Source organism: Semicossyphus pulcher, unplaced genomic scaffold, assembly GCF_022749685.1.
Source record: "Semicossyphus pulcher isolate SPU_LCO1_2020_fin unplaced genomic scaffold, fSemPul1.0.p SCAF_12, whole genome shotgun sequence".
Taxonomy (NCBI): Eukaryota; Metazoa; Chordata; class Actinopteri; order Labriformes; family Labridae; genus Semicossyphus; species Semicossyphus pulcher.
The window spans coordinates 3,766,268-3,783,360 of record NW_027211626.1 but is presented as its reverse complement, the minus strand read 5'-3'; the positions used below and the strand labels follow the sequence as shown (position 1 = coordinate 3,783,360).

At 43.1% G+C, this 17,093-nt stretch overlaps 1 protein-coding gene across 19 annotated transcripts in view; it reads left to right on the top strand.

The window, feature by feature from the left end:
* The window catches only part of LOC138588539 (neurexin-1a), a 301,786-nt gene that overhangs the window by 188,964 nt on the left and 95,729 nt on the right, over positions 1–17,093 (top strand). For all 19 annotated transcript variants that reach the window (XM_069658720.1, XM_069658714.1, XM_069658708.1 and 16 more), the window contains one exon: positions 6,841–7,022. In XM_069658720.1, coding sequence (XP_069514821.1) covers positions 6,841–7,022 — 182 coding nt within the window. The remainder of the gene's footprint in view (positions 1–6,840; positions 7,023–17,093) is intronic.

Genomic DNA, 17,093 nt, shown 5'->3' with positions numbered 1-17,093 from the left:
CCACCACGCTGTAACAGGAAAGCGCTGTCCCCACAGGCTTTTCAGCAGACATTCTCCGGTGTATGTTTTTGGATTTGGAGCAGCAGCAACAATGAATACAAATGAATGTATGAAACAAGTGGCCACGTAAAAGTAGAGTCGGATCAGTCACTACGATAGCGGAACAGATAAAGAAAGGAGCACTAAAGCAATTAAACACATTTATTTTTTCTGTCCAAAACATTGTGAAAGGTCGGAGAAAGGTTCAAATAAAAGCCCTCTTTAATATAAAAAATGCTGCTTATATAGCTAACATACAGTGTATATATACAGGGCAAATTATTGAGATGAAAATTGCTCGACACTCTTCGTCCTTGGTTGCTACTTGCACGGCCGTCTGAATGGCGTGCCTCGTACATCTGTATGTATATGTAATATCTGGGAGTGTTTGCGTAAACACAACCACAGATTCTTCTTTATAATCCGAATAATAAGTGAACAAAACAAACATTTTCACACGAGTAAAAAATAATGTGGAACGGTTCTCGACATCAAAAAGCTGAGAACCTGCCATTCACCCGCCCGCTGCAGTAAAGCTGGACAAATATTGTTGTGTATCTAATATAATCCACTGACATTTAAATAACCATGTTTGTCCTTCTTCTATTAATGCAGGTTCATGTCACAAAAGGTTTAAATATCAGACAGCAGTGCAGCTTATCGAGAAGGATAGCAGCATAGAATGGTAATACTTAGCTTAGCAATATTGTTTCAATACACTGATGCCAAGTGTCAATCTTTTATTGAACAGATTATTAAGGTAACATTTCAAATTAAACTTTTTGGTGCTAACAATAGGACGGAGTTTAAAACAAAGAAGGAGGCTTTACTTTTATTATAATTTAACAGTCATTTACTTTAAATCCCCCAGTTGCGCCCGGGGCGCCGTGCAATGCTCTTGTAGAATTAGCATAATTTAAATACCTCTAATAGCGCAGTAGTCCAAACACATTTACATTTATTTTAGTTGCAGTATGTGCACCTATGTAATACAGGCTCAGCTGGTCAGGGGGATACGACCAGGCCGCCCACAGAGATCCAGTGAAAGGGCCCTTAACTAATGAGATTCATGCATATCAATGAATGTGCATAATATCTCGACATGCTCTCTCCTATTTAAACATATAAACTAAGAGGGACTTGTTAAGTTATACGGGCTACAGGCAGACGCATCATTATTATTCACAGAAGATGCTGTGGGTTTAAATTCTAGAGACAAGGTCAAATCAATAAAGTCTTTGCTATCGAAACAATCCACTTCATGTTCGCCCTCAGAGGACGACATGGTAGTGGTGGTACCTTCACTGGCGCGAGATACTTCCTGGTCAGTCCTGTGAGCTGTAATGTGACCTCCTGGCTATAGTCTGTCTCTTGAGCCTGCTTCAGAGCAGCTTTGAGCCGACTTAACAAAGTTGGTCTGCACATTTTTTGGGGGGTAAAAAGCCCCTGACAACTTATTTTCCCTCCTTCCTTTTATGGCATCCCAATGTTTCTCTGAAGCAACACTAATTTGAATATGTTTGGCATTTTAATAAACAATGGCCAGTATTTCTTCTCAAATTAAGAATTGATTATCAATGCTTATATATATATATACAAGATGAACAATGTTATTGCGTGCCACCAGGCCCCCCCCAGCATCTGGGCCCCAGAAAGCTTTCCCTCTCCCCCCTTATGAGCCCTGGATACAACATAATGTTGTATTTGCCTGTAAATCTCATATTACAGCAATTTAAAATATTGAAGTGACATGAACAGACTGAAATCTTAGACTCAATAGATGAAGCAGATGCTGAGAAATATTTCTTTCAGGTACAAAATTTACTGATTTACTGAAAAAAAAAGTAATAATCTCGAAGATCTCAGTTTCGTTCTCTTTGGCGGCACCTATGGCGATAAACGGTAATTGCGGGAGCACACTCCCCAGATATCCAGACAGTGCTGCATGTGTGACGTCCACGGTTGGCTCCGGTAACTCTTGATTTTCCTGGCTGACGGTCGCTTTCCTTTTCAGACTGTTTGCTTCATCTGAGCGTCGAGTTTGTTTCTTTTTCTTTGGATTTTCACTTCTTGTTGAAGTTGTATCTGTAGTCATCCATCTTTTCTTTGTTTGTTCAGCCATAGTAGATTACTGTTTACTCGCAACACTTGCAGAGAGCGGCAAAGCAGCCACTTAGCTCCGCCTACCCTCTCTGACAGACCAACCACTGCTGGCTGATGGAAAATGCGTCACTAACTGGGCGCCGCTTGTGAATTTTTTCGTGAAAGTTGCACCAGACACCCAGTCTGTAATACTGCGAAGGCTTTCATCAGTGGGCCATAAGCTCAGTCACCATTGTGTTACCTTATTCGGTGATTGCTTTAAAAAAAAAAAAAAACTCAATAATATTGTAACTGAAGTATTGATGATATTGTATGTATATCCATGCCTCTAGTGAATTCCAAAACTAATGATTGAAAGATAGATATTACAGTATTGGCGTCCTTATTTAGGATCATTGGGTGTGATGTAGACTATAATTGAACACTGGCTGTGCAGTGCCCTCAGTCAACAGACTGAATATAATTCACAACTTTGTGATTGCTGCCAAGTTACAACATGCAGCTGAATACTTTTCCACATAACCCCACAGTCCTTTTACCACCTCATGCCGCCCACTAACAGGACATTTAACTGTTCCAAAACATAGAACATAGTGGGAAAGGTCGGTCAGGGGGGAAGACAAAGGAAATTGATCATGTTGACTCAGAATTTTCCCTCATGGCTCTAAATCTTCAGCAGCATTGATCGGAGATAGCTCCTTTACCAGATACCGACACTGTTTGATTGGGTAATAGTGTCCTCATAAATTACGGTAATGACTTCTCTGGAAACTGAAATAGTAATCCAATAGAGATCATTAAGCTTCTTTTAATTGTACTCCTCCCAGAGGAGCGCACGGACACGGATACACCCGAACGATGTCATCCTTAATATAGTTTTGTCCTTTAAATGGCTTCAGAATGAACAACATGCAGCTATTTATGTTAATGTTTGCCAATTTATTTCTGTCACAGAGAAGTTAAAGTGCTTCACAGACTGCATGGATGTAGTCCTCATTAAGATCACTGCAAAGCTTCACGGTTTAAGCCTTAATGTAAAACTACAAGACAGTTTATATCCACATATAAGTTGTATAGACATGTAGATGGGTACTTAAAGGTTATCCTACTTTGAAATTCCGTTCAAGACATTTATAGAAAGGATCAAAATATATCTGAGAGAGCTATACTATACGCCACATCCAATGTAATCTATTTTTGCACAGCAGTCATTACGGGAATCCTTGGCAGCAAAAAGAGAGAAACACAAGTGCGAGGTGCTGACAGAGAGCAGATCCATAATGTCATCTCTCCTTTTCATATTTCCATCACAACTATGTAATTATGATTGGATTCCTCCCCAGTTTCTCGGCAGAGGTGGTAATATGAGGCTCGTTATGATGGCTTTGTTAGAGGTCAGAGGAAAGACAGTCTGGGATGCAGGCGTGACCTTAGCTGAGCACAATACAGTCCAACACGCAGCCCGGTGCGCGCGTCCTCACTACCCTACGACTGCTCCAGCAGGGCACGGAGCCAGCACTCTTTCCTTTGCTCACACCTTCCCGCCTCTTCATACGACACTGAGCAGTTTATTTAACATTCAGAGCTCAGAGGTTGCTATATGCTCCTGCTCCGTTCCAGCAGAAACAGATTGAGACATTGTGAAGTCAGTGCCAAGAGGGCTCTATAACACGCGGGCCATGTTTGCCATCCTGCAGCCGACTATCCCGCACACCTCTCTGGCCGAACGCAGGAGAGCTCCGGGTATGGTGCTACATTTTTAATGAAAGCAGAGTGTTTGATCTGCCAATGTTTATCTTCTTTGATGTTAAGTGACACAGCAGAGAGCAGCCAGCTCGCAATGTAGTCCAACATGAGGACAGATTAATTCATTATCCTTCAGCAGGGGGAGGCTTGTGGTTGAAGAGTTCATGCCGGAGGTCTGATCATCTGCAGTAGCCTTGAGTAAGACCGAGCAAAACGTGCTCGAAATACACTGCATGTCGGCCTCCTGCATTATGACCTCTCTGGGGAAATGCATATGAATGCAAGAGATACAAATACATGAGGGGATACGTGGAGCAAGAACATCTTAATTACATTCTGTTTGCTTGTATTGTTTAGCGCTACACCTCTGAGCACTTTCACAAAAACTCCCCTCATTACCTCCAAGATCTTGTCCTTTCATTTGTGTTTTATTAGACTGTGGGAGAAAAGGGAATAAACTGAAACTCTTGTCAAACTAAAGAGACAACAAACAGGCAAGTATTTCCAGGACACTACTGTATCTAATGACTACAACAGATCCATATCAGGACCCGGTGTCCCGGGAGGGCGCGTAAAATACAAATATGGAGCCTGTGCATAATTACTCCCACCTCTGGAGTTGCTGAAGCACGTGCTGGCTGATTTCATGCCACCGCGCTGCTGTGTAGGTGTGCATTAGCCGTGTTTCTCCGTGTATCTTAATCCCCAACAGTCCCTCAAGGAGTGTTTGCGCCAGTCTTACATGCCTGTATGGATTTTAGAGTGCTTTACCACATATCGGCAGCCTCATTATCGGCACTGTCGGAGTTTGTTTTGGAACCATTTATATAATCTGCACGTCACAGAGTTTAGTTGACCTTTGGTGCCTTGACATGGCGGCCTTGCTGATTTTCCATTTAGCTCGAGGGCGTCACAAGCCAGATCTGGACAGCAGTCCACTGAAATGAGCCATCTTTATTTTATGGTGTTTTTTTTGTGGAGGTCACCAACAGTAAATAAGCTGTCAGAGGGATAAAGTGGGTGTCAAATCGTATGAATAGACAGAGGGGGGAATGAACGCTTAAGGACCCGGCGAGTTCCAACACTGACATGGTTTAAAAGAGCTTAATTATAATAAGCCGGAGTACGGAGCAAGTGTTTGGTGGCTTGGGGCGAAAACTCGGAGACAGTGACAACAGTCCGGCGAGAGCTACACGGACGGGAGATTGCTCTGCGAAGGGGCCAGCATCAGATATGCATTAATGGAACACGGAGGGTTTTGTAGCCGCCAGACTTCATGAAAAAGAAATGATGCCTGCCTCGCAAATATATTACACATAATGTCTTTTCCTTTGTACAAGTCATCAAGCTTCATAACGCTTTTATCCATTAGTCGAACAAGAATGCTAACAGTGTTATTTCATTTCACAAATGCGAGTTCTGCTTTATGAAAACGATAAATCCCACCATAGATCCGTGTGTCCCAACATCGTTTGTTAATCACATTATCGCTAATTAATGATGCAATCCTTTTTAGCTAATGGTTGACAGTGTGTATTGACTCAAATGAGGGAATGAAATTGGAAAAGGAACTTGAGAGTAGAGTGACGCACTTTAATCACTCCGCCGAGAAGAAGAGAAGCCAGAGGGAAGAAAACAAGAGAAAGAAATAAATAAATGCAAAATATATCGATAGTTTTATATCCCTGTGAACTGGTTTACAAGAAAATATTGGAATTACAGTCAGAATGATTTATAATCTATTGTTCAGGCTAAGGCTGTTTAACTCCCCGCTCCTATGAATATTAACACACTCTGTCTCTCTCTCTCTACATCTATCTGTTTCTCCGTCTCACACACACACACACACACATGTAAGGGCGTAACACACGAGCAGAGCTCCCGGTCTAATTTTTCATGAAGATAGCTGTTTTTATGCTAATCTGACAGCTGCATTCATTTTCAGGCTTTCTCTCAGGCATTTATTTCCCAATCACATACTCACTCGTGCACAATAGCACACACATATACACACTCTTCTTCCACGGCCGTACTCTTCTTTTTTTACGTCCTGGCAGAAATGAATTGAAACGCTATCCTAATGAAGGTTTCTAATTGGGAAGAAATTGGCTCTTACTTGATTGAGACAACTTTGACAGCTCTGAGATGGTGACTCACTGGATGGATGACGAGCATCAAAACCTGAGACTTTATTCATGAATATTCACTCCCACTTTTAATAGACCACTTCCTTTATTAGTCAAGAAAGCCTCATTTCAAACCATCAATTTGACTAGGTCACTGGCAAAATGCTGCAAGGCTCTTTCTCGCTGAACAGCTAGGTAATTAGAAGCACTCTTTTATCCAGCAGGTCATGTTCAAACCTTTCTTAAGGCTGCTAAAGACAACGAGGTAATGTAGCGAGACAGGAAATAGTCGGTTTGGAGGTCATAAGAAGGGCATAATTGGACTAGTCAGTCAATAATGCTGCCGGCTGAGTCTGCCTTTGAGGCTGCTAATGAAGCGCGAGAGACGGGAGGTGCCCGCTCGGCATGCTGGTTACCTGGGAATCAGAGACACAATCGCTAACATTCACTTGTATCTCTTCTCTCCTGAGGTGAAGCATCAGCGGCAGTAAAACTGAGTAATTGTGCGTCATTATGAGGGAAGCAGCTCCAGTACCTGCCTCCCTCATTTTCGCTGAATTTTCCCCGTGCTCATGAATTGGCATGAGTGTACTTAAGCCCTCAGATGGGGCTGAGAGCTGTTCAAGAGTGATATGTTCCTCTGCGCTTTGCAAAGACATTACTCAGCACAATACTGCTGCACTCCACACCGACGGAGCTCTGCACACGTGGCATCAACACCGCCTTTGCTATGTTAATAATGAGTTTGTTTACAGGCAGCGGTTCACGCCTGGTTCATGGCTTTTAACATCTTCTCTTTCATCTCTCTCCTTGTGTTTGTCTCTAGCGGGAACAACGTACATATTTGGGCGAGATGGTGGACTCATCACATACACGTGGCCGCCAAACGACCGTCCCAGCACGAGGGCAGACCGGCTAGCCATCGGCTTCAGCACGCATCTGAAGGACGCTGTCCTGGTGAGGGTGGATAGCTCCTCTGGTCTCGGAGACTTCTTGAAGCTTCACATCGTAAGTCAACAACCTTTTTCGTAACATAAGACCTAAATTTAGACATTACACTTACAGCACATTGGGTTACAGCCCTGAAAACATTGTCTCAATCAGCTTCGTACGAGGAGTAATAGATAAAAAGGATGATGTCACTTTCTATCGAATACCATTTTACAATTCTGTAATCTCTGGGTCGGGAACTGATGCTGGTTGTGGGCTGGCTGGCTGCTTCATGAACCCACACCCACACACTCAAGGTGGAAAAAATAACTGAGTGTTTCAAAGAAACACAAAAGTTGTGAATATTTAATATAATAGAGGAAAAAATGTGAATCAGAATTTAATGATGGTTGGTGGGTTACTGTCAATCACTTCTAATGAAACCACACCCACACAATCATGTTGGAGCAAATTAAAGGAACAGTTCGTCCCTGGAAGAAGCCACTGTCAGTCAAAGCTGGTGTTCTCTGTAATCGATTTCAAATTGGCGCCATAGCTGTGGAGAAAGTTGTACAAACAGCTCACGCTTTCGCCCATTCTACATTCCTACAACACCCAGCATGCATTGCACCCCTCCCTCTGAAAGGAACGGCCCAGCAAGAGATGCTGGAGTGAAACACGACGAGAACATACCGATAGATCGTCTTAAAAATCTTCAGGTCTGCAGTCTACATTTCAAACCTGACGATTTTGAACGAGACATGACATCGGAGGCGGGCGTCCTAGACTGAGGAAGTGTAGTTTAGCGAGCTCCCTGGCCTCTGCCAGATGACGCCTTTTACGTAGTCTTGCGGAAGTTTTCCAGGGCCCATTGGAGAAGCGGATAGCGTCCTCCAAAGGCACAGAGCCAAATTGCATTTTTCATTCTACCATAATGGCATTAGCTCCCCATGATAGCATGATAGGACTGCGGTTGAAAACCGGCTAACTGGCCCTTTAAGTGAATTTTTCAGTGTTCAGTATAAAGTATAATTAAATGTACCTGAGAAGCTTTCAGGGGCTTTAAAAGGGACGGTAATTGGGTTGAGTTCTGACCACAAAAGAAGGAGGAAGTCACGATTTAATAGCGAGGGAGTGCATCATGTATGACCATCAGTACATAATGGCCGTGTGTGGTAAGAATGAGCCGGTGCTTGCTCACCTCTTCTTGTCTATGTGTTATGGTGGCTGTGTGCGAGTGTGTGCAGCAGGAGCTGAGGGAAACGGTGCACTAATAAGGCTTGGCTCCATATAGTGCACCTCTGACCTGGACATAATTCTGCAGGCTACCACATGACCTTCCTCTCGCTAGCACCCACTTACTGACAACACTCATTAGAGGGTGGAGAGGTGGGGTGGGGGCCCTAGTAACTGCAGCCCCTCCTGCTGGCCAGAGAGTAGCACAGTGGAAACATAACGTATATGTTTTTTTACCTGTAAGTATTTTGGAGCTGATTTAAACCTGATTTGCTCGTCCTGACAGTCATAATTCTTTCTATCTTACAGCGTTTGCTTGTTTAGGATTAGAGCGAAGAATAGGTTTAAACATATTCAATTGAAAGGATATATCTAAAGAAAAAGTACAGCAGGGGTTGTAAGCTTGAACTCGCAGTGCAACCCCCTCAAGTGCATGACAACACTGCTGTTTGCCAGCAGCATACAGGAACATGACACATACACACACATACAGGACAGTGCCCGACCAGCATGCACACAAATTGGTCTTGAAGTTTGCCTCAACACCAGCTGCCCACACACACACAGTCACACATACAGTATGCATGCAATGACATAAGCAGGCCTTTCCTGAGGACAGAGCAGCCATGATGTTTTTCTTATGAGACACCTCTGCACTCACTCTGCGTGGAAGTGCTTTTTTTTTGCCACCATTTTTCTCCCTGAACCTCAGAGCCGAGTGATTTTAGCCCCGAGTTTAAATTCAGGAGTAACCAGTAAATTTAAAAGGATACAACCTGTTTCAAGCACACCGTTCATCATGAAATGCCACACAGGGACGCACACGAGACACTCAAACGAACATAAACGGGACTGTGAGTGTAAAAAGGTCAGATACGCTCGCTCAGATGCTGTGTGTTCTGCAGCTTTCTGGGCTCCCGTCCACCTGCACTAAACACCTGAACAGGGATGAAACAGACAGATTTTCTTTAAGACCTATTTACCTGTGAGTGGTGAAAAATGTCTTCTCCTAAGATTTGCATAGACAGGCCTTCTTTTTAAAGTAAAAGGGCTGCTTGGTAGCTCGACCCAATGCAGTGCTCATTTCATGCTCGTACTTCCTCGCTTGCTTGTAGACACACTTCCTTATTTCCTTCATTTAAAAGATAGTGTACAGCAAGTAGGGTGGTTAAGAGCTTTCTTTCTGTACGTTATCCTGCTTATAACACGGCTCCTTGCTTTAAAAATCAACCATTTAGCTCAACATATTGATTGGTACTGTGTCCAGAGCATTGTTAAACCCTGGAGCCTTCTTAAAAGGGCCAGTTCGCCGATTTTCAACCTCAGTCCTATCATGTTATTACGGGGAGCTAATGCCATTATGGTAGGACAAAAAAAATGCAATTTTGCTCTGTGCCTTTGGAGGACGCTATCTGCTTCTCCAATGGGCCCTGGAAAACCCCCGCCAGATGACACGTTTTACGTAGTCTGGCGGGGGTTTTCCAGGGCTCAGATGCCAGGGAGCTCGCTAAACTACACTTCCTCTATCAAGGACGCCCGCCTTCGATGTCATGTCTCGTTCAAAATCGTCAGGTTTGAAATGTAGACTGCAGACCTTAAGATTTTTTAGACGATCCACCGGTATGTTCTCGTCGTATTTCAGATTCTGTCCCGCTCTGAAAAGCGGTAGTATTTCACTCCAGCGTCTCTCGCTGGGCCGTTCCTTTCAGAGGGAGGGGCGCAATGCACGCTGGGTGTTGTAGGAATGTAGAATGGGTGAAACCACTAGCTGTTTCTACAACTTTCTCCACAGCTATGGCGCCAATTTAAAATATTGCTGCTATTGATTCCAGAGAACACCAGCTATGACTGACATTGGCTTTTTCCAGGGGCGGATTGCTCCTTTAAATTCTAATTAGGTGTTATTATTTCCATTAAACTGAATATTTCCACTGATGGTGAAGTGACACAAGGTAAACAGGACACCAAGAAGCATTGCAGCAGGTTTCCTGCCCCAAATGACAAAGTCTGTTGACATTTCCTTTTCTATTAAGCCCTTTTTAAACACTGCCACCGCCCATACCGTGTTCCTTTAGTGTTGACTTTACGTGTCCTCTCCAATTTTGTCGACTTCTCTGTCAAACAGCTTTTTGTGTCTTTAAACCTCTCTTGTGTTTTCTCTGCTGCTTTCTTATCGTTTCTTTATTTGCCACTGTTAATGGACAAGCTTTATATTTACTGCACTTCTTTCTGTGGATTCATATGACTGGACTGAGTCCCTAGCAACAGTCTGCTCTTACAGCTGATAGCGGTCTGCTATACATAAATAGCTGACCACAACAGAGTCGTGAATTCATATGTAGTTAACGCCCATCCTGGCCAGCGTGACCCAAGGTAAAGGTGAATTCCTGGATGACGTGCACTGCACACAAGCTAAAGCAAGACGGTGTTGCTGTGAACACATCGGAAGAGACAAGTGTGCCGTACTTCACGACATCTCTGTGTGTAGAGATACAACACCAAGAATGCACAGTAAAATCACAGGTCATAGTGCGGCGGAAACATCTCCGTGAAGACGGTTTGGGCCTTTATTCCAGGTTTAAGGTTCACTGCAGGCTGGAAATGAATGTGAGGAGAGGTGAGAGAGGGGGGTCTCGCATGGTGTAACAAGGCAGAGAGATCATGCAGCTTACAGCAGATGCATGCGCAGCCTTGTTGATTAAATGTGAAGCATTCCATTGACATTTTACAGGGAGAAAATGTTGATAAGGCATGTTCTTACAGCAGGGGCAGTGGGTTGTGAGAATCCCCTCTCCTCTCGCATCAGCAGTCACTCTGAATGCTTCCTCTTATTTATTTATTTTCCGCACGTTAATCTCGGGGCTTTGTGAAACGTTGCATTTCATTAGAAAACGAGAGAAGCTTGAGAGAAAAGGAGTTTTAAAAAGAGACACAGAAGAGGCATGACGGGGGGCACAGAGGTCACGCTCTTGATTTGTGTTGTGTAGTTTTTTAGGGGGAGGATCAGGGTTGTTATAGACAAAACATATTTTCATGCATTAGGAAGTTAAAACTAGGGGTGGGCATTTCAAGCAAAAATACTATTCCATATTAACTGGGAACTATTCGACTATTACTCGAAGCTTCACCCCGTTTTCAAAGCTGCCGTAATCGGAAGCTCAGTGACAGTGTTGTGACCAAGTCACCTTTGCTCAGGCCCCAAGTAAGTCTCAAGTCTTTTGGTCCAAGTCTCAAGCAAGTCTTAAGTAATTTTTTCTTGGGAAAACTGATGAGGCTTCTCTTTGGGGGCTTTGATGTTGTGTGTTGCCATAGCGAGGAGTTTGACTGACAGCCAGTCATCCAATCATGACAATCACAAACTGGGGATCTTTTTGAGTTGTCCAATCAGGATTTCCAGTTTGCGCTGCGTACATACTTGATAGTTAGACAGAAACTTTGAATCATATTATTTTATATTTAACAGCTAACATTGAAACTTATGAACACACTCAAGTCATCCGAGTCATCATGCCTCAAGTCAAGTCAAGTCTTAAGATAGCCAAAGAACTAAACTGCTTTGTGAAACGGACGAATTTAGACATCTATCTGAAGTCTGAGTATTTGTCATATCTAAGCCACAGTCAAAGTCTAGACATATAATCGATTGTTACATTGAAATCATCATAAGGGATATTCTCTTTGCTTTGCGCTGCAGTCAAAAGAAATTTAAAGCACAACATATTATGAAATTGCAATGCTTACGATGCAAACCCTCTAGATATGTGCTTCACGCTTCTGTCTTCTCCTCATTAATTACAGTGGAAAGGACGTGTTTTACAGCACTCCATTAAACACAATGAGCTGTGCAGAATTACCACTTTGATGCGTTTCTTGTGCAGCACTCAGCTAGTCACCTGCAAAAACCTTATCTGGTCGAACCGTACCCTCAGAGGCCCGCACTTTTAAATATAATAATATTACTATTTAATGACTTTGTGGGACAATTTACTGTTACAGTGTAAAGGGGGACAGTTAGTTTCACTCAGCTTGGTCAAAATGTTTTATTTTCGTAAGTGAAATAAGAGTCAAACTTTAAATACGTGTAACAGATTGTTGATTGGCATTATTGAATAGGAATAAACCAATACTGGAGTCGCTTCCGAGATGCATACTTTCCAAACAATGTCTTATAAGCCTCATTCCCAGCGGTATTCCCCCCTTTCCTTTCAGTTACCTCGGCTCTGAGCAGAATGTCTTAGGAGGAGTGTATCTTCAGCTGTATGAGATGGGATTAGACCAGATTTCAGTATTTACCCCCCCCTCCTTCTCCATCTCCAACATCCCTCACCCCCCTAATCTCCTGCTCCCATTTCATGATGACAGGAAACCCAGCGGGGCTTGAAGGACGCCATCTCAGTTCACACTCTCAAGGGGGAATTTTTCTGAGTAATATGTGGAGACTATGATTTAAATGCTCCTCAAAGGAATTGCGATCCTTCGCCCGCCTCTCCTCTTTCTATCGCAGATAAAGACAATGACTGGGAAGTCAGCGAACCATCAAATGTACGACAATCACTTTCCTCTGGCTCATTACTGTCGCGCACATAGGAGGAGGACCGGATTCATAATAAGAGCGCTCTCGTTTCTCCAATTATGAAGATTCTCCACAATCCCTTTCACTTTTCCAAAGGTGAAGCATATTCATGAGGCTCCTCGAACAAGATTCCCATGTGGATGTTAGACTTGTCTGTACATGATAGTGTGCCCTGGCAAAGTATCTGCATATATGAAATTAATTGCACGGTATCTGAAAGTCAAATCCAGGGAAATATTCACAATGACATTATGCAAATCATGGATGTAATGATCCTTGTTGCTTGCAGCAGGGTGATTCATACAGAAGAAGTAGTGGAACAAAGTTCCGGATATGTGGGTGCAGCACCTGCAGTGTTATACATGCCTGTATGATAAACTGTGCACTGTCTGTGTAATGTTACTATAGAGGTAGATTTTACTTTCATGCTATTGAGGTATTTTCCCCCACACAAAAGAAGAATCATTTATTTTCCTGCACAAACAAGGACGGGTGTCTGTTATTGGAAATCCATCCGTCCTTTTTTAGGAAGCCATTTACTCAGTGAAATGGAGGCTTTGCAGTTGTTTTCCTCCTCTTTTTTTGTTGTCAATGAGCAGCGGTGACAGCCACTATCAGAGGCTCTCCACAGTCTCAGGCGGGGCCCCGAGGGGCCCACTGAGCTTGTTTTGTGCTGGTACTCAATCTCTGTGTGGGGGTTGGGGACTATTCTGAGCACTTTCTTCTCTCCCTTCTTCTAATTGCGTGCATCCCTTTAAAAAACAAGCAATGAAGGCACTCTGGCTAAGACAGCGACACTATGAAGTTAATGTATTCCATAGAGCAGAGCGGCTGGTGGAGAAATAATGACTTCTCTGGTGGAGCATTGCTCCCCTCAGTCCTCCTTTAGCTGTGTTCTAGAAAGGAAGTTCTTCTGACTGAAGACACCTTTAATTGCAGTTTCAACTCGCGCTCTCTCCCTTATTAATCATGTTAAATGGCTTTAGAGGAGAGACTACCCGGCCCACTGTCTGGGTATTTAACTTAAAGAAAATGTCATCTTTTATGTGTTTTTGCAGTTCACCTCTCCATTGGAGTTATGACTCACGATCGCGTGCTTCATTAAGTGAATACCATAAAGTGTGATTCGACGCTACAGGTGAGATTGTTGCCTGAGAGGTGAAGCTCGTCTCAGGAGAGAACCAGTGTCACGCTATCCCCCATGCTCCTATTAAAACACCTGCTCAGGGAAGAATCTTATTCTCATCTGCTCCTCCTGTTAAGGTCTCAGGCCCAGTAATTGTATCTGCCGCTCGCTCTGCACACGGACACAGAACAGACCTGCATGCTATACCCTCAGGAGTCACTGCTCTGCTTTGTTGCTTAGAGGCGCATCCATCAGTTATTAGCAGGCCTCTGACAGACACCACATTGCCTCTACACCTTATTGCTATCTAAACTGATGTTTACTCTATGCAGGCGCAGATTAAGTGTTTGATTTCACCTTCAGCTCAACATCTTTGAATATGTTTTATTTGTTGGGAGTTATTTTTGTGTTTGAACAGTTGTTCCCTCACACTTTTTCTCAACTTTACTTTATCAGGCTGTTGCTATGGTAACAAACCCAGTATTGGGCTGGCATGTTGTTTTCAGCACCAAGGTGATGTAATGCATTTCGAGCAGAATCCAAACTAAAGTTCAGATTGATTAAAATATCTCATCTCTGTTGCTCAAACTTCCGTCCCTTGTGTAAAACTGATTGTGCGAGCAGTGGGAGAAAATGATATCCAGCACAAGCAAAGATCCCGTCGCTACCTCTAAAAACTTAGAAGAAGATCAAGAGCGAAACAAATGCAGCTGGTTTCCAAAGTTATAAAAGCACAGCCATGCACTCGCACACTGCTGCTTTACAAACTGACTTTAAAAAACATCAGGCTGAAAGAAAAATCTGAGCTGCAGCATTCTGGCATGAAAGACACAGTGTCCAAACACAGACTTGTTCCCCATGACATTATTCATCATTGAACTGTCACGCTCTAATGAACAGTGTGTAGGAGTAAACACATCCATCTCACAAGTGATTTGACTTTCCGTGGTTTGTGCTGACACGAGTCACTCTTACTTCTGGAGTACACGCGGCTCTCTGGGACGTTAACCTGAGACAGACAGCTGGAGTAACCAACCCTCCCCACTTTTGTCTAAAGGTCTGAAAGCAACAGAGCGTGTCATCTGAGGATCATCAGTCGACTGACACGGAGGGAAGATGGGCAAGGTTGTTTAGTTTTTTGTTTGAGTACGTTCCAGTTTAACCAACCGTTGCATCTGCCAATAATTGTAATAAAATAGACATATTTTTCCTTCTTAATACCAAATCAGCTGATACCGAGCACCGATATAATAACAGTGTGAGATTTAAAAATACAGCTGCGTACTATAGGGGTGGGAATCGCCGGGTAACTGATGATACAATGGACGAAACGTGCTGATAATATATATTATAAGATATTGCAAGACGATCATATAACGATACATCACGATATCTGATTAACTGAAGAATACAAAATGCCCCTAAAAAGTGCAGGATTCATGTATTTGTATTTGTTTTCAGTCCGTAAATTAAATGTACAGAACTATAGAACAACTGTAAAAACAAATTATTTTCATTTAAATAAATGTCTGTTAAGTTTCTATCGCCGAATGAGGTAACACAATGGTGATTGAGCCTATGGCCCACTGATGAAAGCCTTTGCATTTGCAGTATTACAGACTGGGCGTCTGGTGCAACTTTACCAGAATAAATCAAAAGTGGCGCCCAGTTAGTGACGCGTTTTCCATCAGCCAGCAGTGGTTGGTCTGCCAGAGAGGGTAGAAAAGATGGATGACTACAGATACAACTTCAAAAATAAGTGAAAATCCAAAGAAAAAGAAACAAACTCGACGCTCAGATGAAGCAAACAGTCTGAAAAGGAAAGCGAACGTTACAAGAAGAGTTACAACCGAAGCCAACTGTGGACGTCACACATGCAACACTGTCTGGGTATCTGGGAAGTGTGCTCCTGCAATTACCGTTTATCGCCATACGTGCCGCCAAAGAGAACAAAACTGAAATCTTCGAGACTTCTTTTCACTGCCCTCCGACATCATCCTGCTTTCTTCTTCTTCTTTTCTCCTGCTGTCAAATTTTTCTTCAGCCAATTAATTTCCATCATGTCGTGAGTCAAAATCGGGCCACATATTTGAAAACTTGGATGACAATATATTGCCGTATCGATATTTTGTCCCACCACTGCTGCGTACTACCCTGTATTAGATCTTATTGCTGTCGTTGTTGTGTGTCTGGCTCAGGTTAAAACGTTTGTCAAACATGAACAAATGCATGCAGAGAATGAGCGCGACACATTTGCACATGTACCTTATTAAATCTTGGAATAAGTAACACGTCCATATGGTGCGACACATCTCTCTCTTGTGTCTGCATGACACTTAAGTGAAGCTGCTTTATTCTGAGTTTTTGGGACTCATTACTTGGTCAGCTTGTCAGCTTGCTGTGTAGAAAAATGTCTGGAGAGATAAAAAAAAAAAAAGAGAAGGATGATTATTTTATTCAGCGCTAATAAATGACAGTATCCGCTCGGTGCGTAGACTGGCAGAGTCACCACTACCCCATCCCAAGTTTAAGGCTGTATTGGAGGCATTTCTAATTCTGGGATCATCACTGGAACAACTACAATAAAACATGTTTGTTTCTCCCCCTTTCCCTATACTCCTTATGTGGGCTTAATTAATCAAACATGGAGAACTAGTAATCAGAGCTTCGTTTATTCCAACGAGGCATATTAACAAACCCCCCGGCTTTAGCCAGCTCTGCCACATTTAAATTCACAACCAGATGCCATCTCTCTCGTTCCCGTCTCTCCCCTCGTTTCGCTGAGTGTCACTGAAACCAGAACTGCCATTTGCTAGTCAGTGTGTTTGGCAGATGCAGACTGTGGCAAAGCTAGGCTAATGGCACTGTAATGGTGAGCTAATAGCTGACCACGATGAGGAGATAGCAGTGAAAGGAGAAGATGGGGGAGCTTCATTGACCTCATTTAGTCCCTCAGTGTCGATTCAGTCACACAAACACAAACGGGAGGAGACAGGACTATTTATACGGCCGCGCTCCTCATATGGTAAACATACACACTTTAAGCTAGTGGCGACGGATCGTTGTGATAGTAAGGCAGTAGTGTTAAAAAATAGCATTGATTTAGTGTCAGCAGTGAGTGATCATGGTAAAAAGCTTGTATGTGCGAGTGAATGGCCTCCGATCGCTTTTAGTCATAGCCGGGGCAGGCGCTCGGCTCGGATGATGTACCTGA